Below are 12,362 nucleotides of genomic sequence, written 5' to 3'. Positions count from 1 at the left end.
TGAGAGTACTAAACTGTAATGAATATATGAAGTGTTATGATCACACATATATAGTTTCTATTTTTTACATTTTAGACAGCAGTATTGAATGTGTAGGTTGTTTTGAACTTCTGTCATGTAATTTTTAAAATTCATTTTACAAACATTTACTGAGTGCCTACTGTGTGCATATTTGGTGCAGTTATAAGCTTTAGTGATGCTGTTATAAGGAAAAGATGTGATTTCTGCCCTTGTTAAGATTGTAAATGTGGACCAGTTGTATAATACAAATAAATAATTGTTTATGGTATAGCATGGTAAGTGTAGATTAAGCAAAAGGATGGGCGCTGTGGAAACACATAGGAGGGCATATAACGCAAAAGAATTAAAGAAGACTTCCTGAAGAAAATAATACCTCGTCAGTGTTACCTTCCATACAAGTGTATTTTTATTTATAGTTTTTAAAACCGTTGGTTTTATGTGTAAATCTGTATACAGGTCTTCTGGATCGGTCTTCTATTCAGTGCCTAAATATTTCTCTATTTTTAAAAGACTAACAACTGATTTTGTCTTTAGTTATTAAATCATTGTGAGTGAATTAACTTAACTGTTAACCATCATTTCCCCCCATGTCTTAAGTTTGACTGAAATTTGTCTGTTCCTGAATGAAACCTGATTTCTAAATTGTTAGTTTTTATTCTAACTTGATGGTCTTCTCAGGCAGCTCAGTGGTATAGAATCCACCCGCCAAAGCAGGAGACACAAGAGACATGGGTTTGATCCCTGAGTTGGGAAGATCCTCTAGAGTAGGAAATGGCAACCCACTCCAATGTTTTTGCCTGGAAAATTCCATGGACAGAGGATTCTGGCAGGCTACAGTCTAGTGAGTTGCAAAGAGTAGGACACAACTGAGGGCGTATATACACACATTCTAACATAGCATGTCTTATCAAAAACGTATGTCATATCTGCATGATATAAAAGCTATAAACACTGGTTGCTACTGGTGAGGGAAACTGCAGTTTACCTTTTAAAATAAATGTTTCAGATAAAAATACATCAGAGGTCAATAGGATGTGGATCATTTTCAACAAGATTCATTAAATTTTTAAAGAGTCTAATGTAATAGTTAATTCCTAGGTAGCTCAGTAGTAAAGATTTACAGGAGACACTGGGTCTGGAAGATCGCCTAGAGAAGGAAATGGCAGCCCACTCTAGTATTCTTGTCTGGGAAATCCCATGGACAGAGGAGTCTGGCAGACTACAGTCCATGGGATCACAAAAGAGTTGGACACAACTTAGTGATTAAACAACAACAACAATACAAAAGTATTGGAGAAGGAAAAGCCAATGAGTTTTTGTGTGTAATTGCTGGGTTTATTTTCTCTTTTAGTAGTAGAAAGAGTTAAGCTGTAAGGCAAGAATTGTAAACTTTTTCTCTGGAGGTTTAGATAGTAATGTTTTATACTTTGTGAACTTGTGGTTTCTCTTATAACTGCTCAACTCTATTTTTAATGTTTTTTATGTTGTTATAAATGATAATTAAAATTAGTTTTGATTGTTAGTAGTATGGAAAAATTTAGTTTTGTTGCTCATGTGGAGAAATTCAGTTGAATTTTCACTTTGTGACCTTGGTAAATTAATAGTTCTCTCCTAGATTCATTTGCATTTTTTATGAACACAGTCGTGATATTTTCTTTCCTTATTTAATTGGCTAAGACTTCCCAGTACAATGTTGAATATAAATGGTTGCAGTGGACAATTCTTGTCTAAGTCTTCATCTTAGAAAGTTTTTAATGTTTTACTCAGAAGCATGATGTTAGCTGTAAAGTTTTTGTTTTGTTTTTAAGGTTAGCTTTATCTGTTTGAAGAACTTCCTTTCTATTCCTGGTTTGCTGAGAGTTGTTACTATGAAGGGATGTTGAACTTTGTTAGATGCTTTTTTTCTGCATCTGTTGAGATGAACAAATTATTATTATTTTTTTTCCCTGAAATGTAGTGAAATTCATTTGTGTTAGTTGACTCAATAGTTATATTCCTGGGATGAACTCCACTTAGACATTTTATATTATTTTATATATATTGTTGATTTAATTTGCTCATATTTTGTTGAGAGTTTTGTGTCTGTGTTTATTAGGGATGTTGATTGGCTAAATTTTGTTTCTCATCAGCTTCTTAGCATCAGGGTTATCCTAGCATCATAAAATGAATTAAGAAATGATCCCTCTTCTCTGTGTTCTGAGTTTAAGATTGGTATTATTAAATTTTTGATAGAATTCACCAGTGAAGCCATCTTGGCCTGGACTTTTCTTTTGAAAAATGTAAATCTTCATTAATAACATTAAATTTAAAAACCATAGTGTTTCGTATTTCTTATCTTTCTTTTCCTCTACTTGATTGTCCTTAATTTGATTTTCGAGGTTCTTAAAGCTGAGAATTTTTTTTTTTTTTGGTGGCAATACCACACAGTTGGTGAGATTGAACCCAGTCTGTGGCAGTGAAAGCACTGAGTCCTAACTACTAGACCACCAGGGAATTCCTGAGCTGAACCTTATTAGGCTATTGATTTTAGACCTTTTATTTTAGCATGATCATTAAATGCTGTCAGTTTCCTTCTATGCTCTGCTTTACCAGCATTCCACAAATTTTGATCGGCTTTGTTTTTATTTTCAATAAGCTCAAAATACCTTCCCAAAGCACCTTTCTGCGTACTCCAGCCTCTAGGTCATCTCTGAGTCTGGCTCTGTTGATTGCTTTTTCTCTTAGACTTTTTTTTACGTGTCCTTTGTTTTATTTACTTATCTGATTTTGGATATGTCTCACAAATTTTGGATGTCTGTAAAATAGTAAAAGCTGAATTTATTTCTGTAAATTTGTATACCTCTTGTGTGGTTGTTAGTTTCGGGATTCAGGCTAGTCTAATCTGTAGTCAATCTGGAGTTGAGTTTTTATTATTAATTATTTACTTATTTTTGACTCACCTGAGTCTTTGTTGCTTGTGGACTTTCTCTAGTTGCAGCAAGCCGGGGATGGGGTAGGGGTGGGGGTTACTCTTCAGTTTTGTTGCGATGGCTGTTCTTGTTGCGAAGCATCGGCTCTAGGCGCTTGGGCTTCAGTAGTTGCAGCGTGCAGGCTCTAGTGCACAGCATCAGCGGTTGTGGTGCACAGCCTTAGTTGCTCCATGGCCTGTGGGATCTTCCTGGGTCAGGGATCAAACCCGGGCCTCCTGCACTGGCAGGCAAATTCTTTACCACTGAGCTACCACAAGCCCAGGGATTGTCATGACTTCTTGATGAATGAATTCTTTTAGCATTACTAAATGGGCCTTTTTTTCTCTGGAAATCTTGTCTTGTCTTGAAATCTGCTCTGAGTAGTCTCAGAAAGTTGGTGCTTTCCATTGGGATATCCCCCACCAAGTCTCACTTGTGCTTTCATGGTTTAAGAGTTTGCCAAAGATGAAGGGGGAGTTTACATTCAGATTTTGGAGCTTTAGCTATTCTTAACTATTATTTAAGTTCCATTCTCAATCAGAAGACTTTACAGTTTCTAGTTTGTATAGTGTATATATATACATATATACATATTTAATGGTATATCTCATGTGGTGTTACATAAATGTTTTATTTTTTACTTGATTTTGATGTACTAAATACAGATATCACATCTTATAAATCTTTGTATTTCTCATAGCACTTAACTAGCATTTTACATACGGTAGGCACTCAGTAAATTATTTTTTATAGGAAGAGAAAATAAGAAATCTCAAAACCTTTTTCTATTTAAATACTTTTCAGGCTCTTTCTTAGGTACTGGTTAAATTTAATGTTAATTAACATTTTTATTTTTTGTAGGTAAATGAGAAATCTGGACAGATTATTCAGTATGATAAATTTTATATACATGAAGTACAAGAATTGATAGACATACGGAATGATTATATCATCTGGGTCCAACAGCAGGCCTATGGAATGGTATGTTATTTATTGCATTTTATGATTTTTTTTTTGTATCATTTGTTTTAATACAATGTGAACAGTTGTATATTATTGAAATAGCAGAGCTTTTATCCAGAACTCATTTTTTAAATAAAAACATACTGCAATATAGCAGCTATATATATATATATTATGCAGTGTTTATAAGTAAGTGTTCAGCTTTTATATAAAGCCAAACCAAAGACATAGATTACACTTTTTTACAGAAAAATGCAAATATAATATAGGTTTTAGTCTCATTTGTTTTCTATGAGGTTGTCTCTTAATTCACTAATGCTGAGAATACTGGAGTGCTGATACTTAAACTCTTAAGAGTATATTAAAATTTTGAGGTCAGTGCCTCAAAACTACCAGAAGAGAGCTGTGCAACCATTCATTCTTTCTTTTTTTCCCCCTCTTTCATGTATTTAATTTGATTTCAGTTTTTTGTTGTTTATCCACTAGTGTACATATTTCTTTCCATGTGGCTAAGTCTCTAATAACTAGACACTTCTGTTAACCAGTTCTGTTAAAATAATAGCATGGGGACTTCCTGGTGATCCCATGGTTAAGACTCCACATTTCCATCCCAGGGTGTGTGGGTTCAGTTCCTGGTCAGGAAACTAAGATCTCCAAAGATCTGTGTGGTCCAAAAAACATAAAAATAATAATGTAGTCTTATAAAACTTTAATTAGTCATGTGAAATTTCAATATAGAACTGGATAAGCAGCTAGATACAAAACAGGTTTAATACTCTTATTTGCTAACCTTTGTAATATACTTAAGGCCAACTTTTTCATCTGTGAAGCAGATACTCGAAGTAATATGCATGTAGCAGTTCTAGAAAGGAGAAAGGAGCAATGACCCCACAAGAGACTGAGCCAGACTTGCCTGTGACTGTCCGGGAGTCTCCAGTGGAGATGTGGGTCGACAGCGGCCTGCCGTGAGGTGTAGGGCGCTGAATACATAAGTCCTGGGAGTTGTGGTATGCTGGTATAAGTCTTTTTGAAGGAAGTTACCTCTACCATAATTTGGCCTGAGAGAGGGAACACAGCCTCACCCATCTACAGAAAATTGGATTAAAGATTCACTGAGCTTGGCCCTGCCCAGCAGTATTTTTACCTTGAGAACCCCATAAACAGTATGAAAAGGCAAAAGGATATAACACTGAAAGATGGACTTCCCAGGTCGGTAGGTGCCCAGTGTGCTACTGGAGAACAGTGGAGAAATCACTCCAGAAAGAATGAAGAGGCTGAGCCAAAGCAAAAACAACACACAGTTGTGGATGTGACTGGTGATGGAAGTAAAGTCCGATGCTATAAAGAACAATATCGCATAGGAACCTGGAATGTTAGGTCCTTGAGTCAAGGTAAATTGGAAGTGGTCAGTCAGGAGATGGCCAGAATGAACATCAACATTTTAGGAATCAGTGAACTAAAATGGACCAGAATGGGCAAATTTAATTCAGATGACCATTATATCTACTACTGTGGGAGAGAATCCCTTAGAAGAAATGGAGTAGCCCTCATAGTCAACAAAAGAGTCCGAAATGCAGTAGTTGGGTACAATCTCAAAAATGACAGAATGATCTTTGTTCGTTTCCAAGGCAGACTGTTGAAGATCACAGTAATCCAAGTCTATGCCACAGCCACTAATGCTGAAGAAGCTGAAGTTGAACAGTTCTGTGAAGACCTACAAGACCTTCTAGAAATAACACCAAAAAAAAGATGTCCTTTTCATCATAGGGGACTGGAATGCAAAAGTAGGAAGTCAAGAGATACCTGGAGTAACAGGCAAGTTTGGGCCTCGAGTACAAAATGAAGCAGGACAAAGGCTAATAGTGTTTTGCCAAGAAAACGCACTGGTCATAGCAAATGCCCTCTTCCAACAGCACAAGAGGATGCACATGCACATTACCAGATGGTCAATACCAAAATCAGATTGATTATATTCTTTGCAGTAGAAGATGGAGAAGCTCTAAACAGTCAGCAAAAACAAGACTGGGAGCTGACTGTGGCTCAGATCATGAACTCCTTATTGCAAAATTCAAACTTATATAGGAGAAAGTAGGGAAAACCACTAGACCATTCAGGTATAACCTAAATTAAATCCTTTATGATTATACAATGGAAGTGACAACTAGATTCAAGGGATTAGATCTGATAGAATGCCTGAAGAACTATGGACGGATGTAAATAACATTACACAGGAGGCAATGATCAGAACCATCACCAAGAAAAAGAAATGCAAAAAGGCAAAATGGTAGTCTGGGAAGGCCTTACAAATAGCTGAAAAAAGAAGAGAAGGTAAAGGAGAAAAGAAAAGATAGGCACATCTGAATGCACAGTTCCAAATAATAGCAGGGAGAGATAAGAAAGTCTTCCTAAGTGATCAGTGCAGAGAAATAGAGGAAAACAATAAAATGGGAAAGGCTAGAGATCTCTTCAAGGGAATATTTCATGCAAAAATGGGCACAATTAAGGACAGAAATGGCATGAACCTAACAAGCAGAAGATGTTAAGAAGAGGTGGCAAGAATATACAAAAAAGGTCATCTTCATGACCCAGATAACCACAATGGTGTGATCCCTCACTTAGAGCCAGACATCCTGAAGTATGAAGTCAAGTGGGCCTTAGGAAGCATCACTACAAACAAAGCTAGTGGAGGTGATTGAATTCCAGTTGAGCTGTTTCAAATCCTGAAAGATTGTTCTGTGAAAGTGCTGCATTCAATATGCCAGCAAATTTCGAAAACTCAGCAGTGGCCACTGGACTGGAAAAGGTCAGTTTTCATTCCAGTTCCTAATGCCAAAGAATGTTCAAACTACCGCACAATTACACTCATCTCACACACTAGCAAAGTAATGCTCAAAATTCTCCTGGCTCATCTCACACACTAGCAAAGTAATGCTCAAAATTCTCCAAGCCAGGCTTACAGTATGTGAACTGAGAACTTCCAGATGTTCAAGCTGGATTTAGAAAAGGCAGAGGAACCAGAGATCAAATTGCCAACATCCGTTGTGGCATTGAAAAAGCAATAAAATTCCAAAAAAACATCTACTTCTGTTTCACTGACTGTGCTAAAGCCTTTCGACTGTGTGGATCACAGCAAACTGTGGAAAATTCTTCAAGAGATGGAAATAGCAGACCACCTTACCTGCCTCCTGTGAAACCTGTATGCAGGTCAGGAAGCTACAATTAGAATCAAACATGGAATAATGGACTGGTTCCAAATTGAGAAAGGAGTACATCAAGGCTGTATATTGTCACACTGCCTATTTAACTTAAATGCAGAGACCATCATGTGAAATGCTGGGCAGGATGAAGCACAAATTGGAATCAAGGTTGTCGGGAGAAATATCAGTAACCTCAGATAGACAGATGACACCACCCTTATGGCAGAAAGCTAAGAGGAACTAAAGAGCCTCTTTAGTGTGGCTCACAACAAACTGGAAAATTCTTCAAGAGATGGGAATAGCAGACCACCTTATCTGCCTCCTACAAAACCTGTATGCAGGTCAAGAAGGAAAGGTTCAACAAAGGTCCGTCTAGTCAAAGCTGTGGTTTTTTTCAGTAGTCAGGTGTAGATGTGAGAGTTGGACCGTAAAGAAGGCTGAGCACCAAAGAACTGATGCTTTTGAACTGTGGTGTTGGAGAAGACTCTTGAGAGTCCCTTGGACTGCAAGGAGATCAAAACAATCAATCCTAAAATAAATCAGTCTTGAATATTCACTGGAAGGACTGATGCTAAAGCTCCAATACTTTGGCCACCGGATTTCAAGAACTGACTCATCAGAAAAGACCCTGATGCTGGGAAAGATTGAAAGCAGGAGGAGAAGGGGATGACAGAGATGAGATGGTTGGATGGCACCACTGACTCAATGGATGTGAGTTTGAGTAAACTCCAGGAGTTGGTGATGAACAGGGAAGCCTGGCGTGCTGCAGTCCATGGGTCACAAAGAGTCAGATGTGACTGAATGACTGAACTGAACTGAATTCTAGCAAGGCCTTTCGTTGGTTGCTAGGTACCAACTGCAAGCTCCTTGTGAACAGGCACTCTGTCAATTTATTCACCTGTACTTTTTATAGTGTCTCATACATGTCTTATAGACCCTTAGAAAGTACAGTAGTTTTTGAATGGCAGTGCAGTTTACTGCATGCTCTTTTTAGGGTACTCTTGCCTATAGGAATAAGGTGACTTCCGGAACATCTTGAACACTTTCTAGAAGATAGCAAAGACTTCCCTAGGTACTTAGATCTTCATTGGGACAGACTTGTTGATTTATTTTCCCCAGAATCACTAGGAGACTCAGTCAGGTTTACAACCATCCTACAGATTTATCTCTACCCGTTTGCTCATTCAGCAAATTCTTAGTAAGAATCTACTGTGTAACAGATAGGCTTCCCAGGTGGTGCTCGTGGTAAAGAATTCACCTACCAATGTAGGAGATGTGAGAGACGAGGGTTCAGTCCCTGGGTTGGAAGATCCCCTGGCGTAAGAAATGATACCCCCAATCCATGATTCTTACCTGGGAAATTCCATGAACAGAGGAGTCTGACAGGCCGAAGTCAGACACGACTGAGCAACTGAAAACACATGTAACAAGCACTTATTTAGGTATTAGAAATACAGTGCTGAAGCAGATGGATAAGGCCTGTTCTCATGAAACTTACAGTCTAGTAGGCAAGATGAATAGTAATCAAGTAATGCGCACCCTTCTTCCCCTGCCATAAAAAGCTAATAATATGCACTATATAGAGGATGAAAATAAGGTAATAAAGACTGGATGGTTTCTTGCAGTTGGGTAATCAGAAATGTCTTTTCTAATGAAGTATGATCTGTAATCTAAATGAGAAAAAGCAGCCATGTAAGATCAGTGCAAGGAAAATTTCAGGAAAATTGAATATCTAGTAAAAGACCTTAGGTGAGAACAAGTTTGATATGTTTTAAGGATAGAAAAAGGCGAATATAAAATGGGCTTCCAAGGTGGCTCAGTGGTAAGGAATGCACTTACCAATGCAAGAGACACAGGAGACACGGGTTTGATCCTAGGGTTGGGAAGATCCCCCGGAGTAAGAAATGGTAGCCCACTCCAGTGTTCTTGCCTGGGAAACCCCATGGACAGAGGAGCCTGGTGGGCTACAGTCCCTGGGGTTGCAAAATGTTGTACATAACTGACAGACTGAGCACACACATGGCTAAGAATAAGGGAATGGGGAGAGTTCTGAGAAACAATCAGAGAAACGGGCAGGTGCCAGGTTATGGAAAGCTTAGTAGATTAAGATCAGAAATACGGTTTTAATCTGAAGTGTTATGGTTAGCTGTTGGGTGCTGGTGAACCTAAGGTGAATATTGTACAGTGCAGTTTATATTCTGAAATAACTACCATGTCAGCTGTGTGGAGGTAGGAATGAGGGGGATGGAACAAAAAGTTAAAGGGAGACCAGTTAGAAGATAGTTTTAGTAGGTTAGGGGAGAGAAAATGATGAGTTTGGCCATGGTTGGTAGTTGTATAATGGAAGGAGGAAATAAATGGTCTTGAGTACCTCTTGGAGGTAAAAGGGACAAGAATTATTGATGGATATGAAATGAGGAAAGGAGAGAAATCAACAAATGAGATGAAAGGTAGAAGGAAAACTAGAGTAGTATTGTGGAAACTAAAAAAGGGAAGGAGAAATCTGTATTGAATGCTGTTGAGAAACAGGATAAAACCATGGAATTGAGCAGTGAATTTGGTTTCATGAAGGTCACTGGTAACCTTGATGATGCCAGTCTAGGGTAGGTTATGCTTAAGAGAAATTTAGGGGTGAGGAATAGGGAACGGCCTTCACAGGCAGTACTTTCACAGAGTTCTGCACTTGAGAGGAGGGGGTAAGAAAAGTAGAGCTATAGCTGGAGTCAAGGGACAGCAGTGTTGTGAGAAAGAAAATCCTTGTCTTCTGGAAAGCTTTGAATAAACATTTCCTTTTTCCTTCTCTGTTTTAACTAAATCTCTTATCTAGGTAAAGCTTTTCACAGTCTTCCTCTAGAGAACTCCTAAGACAGGAGAGAAAACATATTTCTTGAGGTTATTAATTTTCCCTCTGCAAGACTTGTTTGAAGTCTCATATTTCATCTTTGAGTGAATGCAGATTTCAGACTTAATAAATATTTATTGTAAAAGGAATTCATTGAGGAACACTGATGACTCAGACAATGAACTTTTTTTATTCTTAAGACTTTGCATGTAAACACTGACATACCACCTCGGTAACCTCGGTCTTTGAGCAATGTTTTTGAGACTGCATTAATATATAGACTTCTTTTAAAATAAAACAATTCCTTTAAGAAGCTTAGTGTTCACTTACCCCATTTATGACCTTCTTATTTAAATGTATACAAATACTGAACTAGTTCTAAACTCCTGGTTCTTAGCTTTTAAAAGAATTCTAAAGCCATAACAACTTCGTAAATTAATTATAACACTACAGATTTTAAAATGAGGTTATTTAGTATGGAGGATGATTATGTTGTCTTGATCAGGAATCTCCGCTCACAACCTGATTATAAGAAAGGAGTGTAACATAAGAGCACTTAGGTTCCTATATCACCCCAACATTCTTTTAGTGTTTTTCTTTTTTATTAAATCTAATTCCTTGTGGTATACAATAAATCCTTGTTGCTTCTCTATTTTATGTACAGTAGTTTACAGCTGTAATACCCTGCTCCATTTGTTCCTCCTACTCCCCCGGCCTTGGTAACTATAAGTTGTTTTGTATGTGAGTCTGTTTCCGTTTTGTACATAGATGCAGTTGTACTATATTTTAGATTCCACATGTAACTTATATAGTATCTGTATTTCTGTCTGACTTATTTCAGACTAAGCATTTCTGACTAAGCATTTCACTCTCTCCTGAAGAATTATATCCTCTTGGGTCACCGTGAATTAGATCTGATGTCTTTTGACATCTGAATTTTTAACCTAGTATGTAGGTTATAAAACCATTCTGATCAGGTTAAGAGAAAATGGCAGTCTAATAGAACTCTTAAGGTAACAGTAATCTTGTGCTTTGTGATAAAGCTGTGGTTTGAATGTTTGCTTTTAAACCTTGCAGGCTTATATCCAAACTTCTCTTTGTGTATAACTGTGATGATATCAAATTGAATTTCCTTAGGAACTCTTTCAGTGCCACTGTTTTCTGGTAAGAGGGAGACAGTAGAGGACCATCTTATTTCAAGATTTTCCAAGTTGCTGTACTTGAGAATTGCTTTCTAATACTCTGCTCTTTCAACCACATGATTTTCCTTTTTCTCCATTTATAGACAGACTGGTATTGAATATGTGGTTGTGGCAGTGGAAACTTGTTCTTTAATTGGCACAGTGGATTTAATATCACATCTTTGAAATCAGAATCTAGAACACATGATTTGGGTTCTTCTGGTCTTCTGGAAATAGAAGGCTGACAATTTACTTTGAAGGTCTTTGACTAACTCAAGTAGTTTATTAATTTATATTATGATATCTGAAGGAGCATTCTGTGGGAGAATTCAGACCACTTCGACATTTACATGTAATGCTAAAGGCTTTTTTCCCCTGAGACTGTTTAATAAAATTCATACTTGGATTACTGGTGTTGACACTAGGTTGAACATCATATTGGCCTTGTAAGTAAAGTTAGTAAAGTTTAAAGAGTCTGTCCTAAAGATCCAAGTTATTTTGTGATGATATAGATATGTATATGTGTATTTATATAACTAACAGATATATACACATATATATGTACTTTATGTATACAACATACATATGTATAACATTATTGAATAACAGTTATGATCTTGAAATAATTCCATTCCTTTGGTGTGAAAGTTTAAAATATTCCTTGATAGAACATAGTTACTATGAATTATAAAAAAATGTCTGTAAATTTTATTTATATAAACATGTATTTTACATATGTATGTAAATATATACACTGTGCTGTGCTGTGCTGAGTTGCTCAGTCATGTCTGACTCCTTGCAGCCCCATGAGCTGTAGCCCGCCAGGCTCCTCTGTCCATGGGATTCTCCAGGCAAGAACACTGGAGTCGGTTGCCATGCCCTCCGCCAGGGGGTATTCCCAACCCAGAGATTGAAGCCAGGTCTCGTTCTTTGCAAACAGATTCCTTATCGTCTCAGCCACCAGGGAGACAAAATATATGCACATGTGTCTGTGAGACTTCACCCCGTTCTAAACACCGCAAGGAGGTTATTTCACCTTCATTATATTGCTTTTAGTATACTTCTCTTTATGCTATAGTCTGTTGAGATTTTTTTTTTCTCAGATTTTCTTTCCCAGTCAAGTATTTAAGAATCCATCAGGTATATAAACCTTAAACACAGAGCTATATGTCATTTATAATTCAATAGAACCAGAAGGAAAAAAAATCCA

At 37.3% G+C, this 12,362-nt stretch overlaps 1 protein-coding gene across 7 annotated transcripts in view; it reads left to right on the top strand.

Moving 5' to 3' along the window:
• Nucleotides 1-12,362, top strand: part of HERC4 (HECT and RLD domain containing E3 ubiquitin protein ligase 4) — a 127,114-nt gene that overhangs the window by 83,627 nt on the left and 31,125 nt on the right. For all 7 annotated transcript variants that reach the window (XM_020869904.2, XM_020869903.2, XM_020869901.2 and 4 more), the window contains one exon: nt 3,831-3,950. In XM_020869904.2, coding sequence (XP_020725563.1) covers nt 3,831-3,950 — 120 coding nt within the window. The remainder of the gene's footprint in view (nt 1-3,830; nt 3,951-12,362) is intronic.

Source organism: Odocoileus virginianus, chromosome 7 (genome assembly GCF_023699985.2).
Source record: "Odocoileus virginianus isolate 20LAN1187 ecotype Illinois chromosome 7, Ovbor_1.2, whole genome shotgun sequence".
NCBI classification, from domain to species: Eukaryota; Metazoa; Chordata; class Mammalia; order Artiodactyla; family Cervidae; genus Odocoileus; species Odocoileus virginianus.
This window is presented reverse-complemented; position numbering and strand designations above follow the sequence as displayed.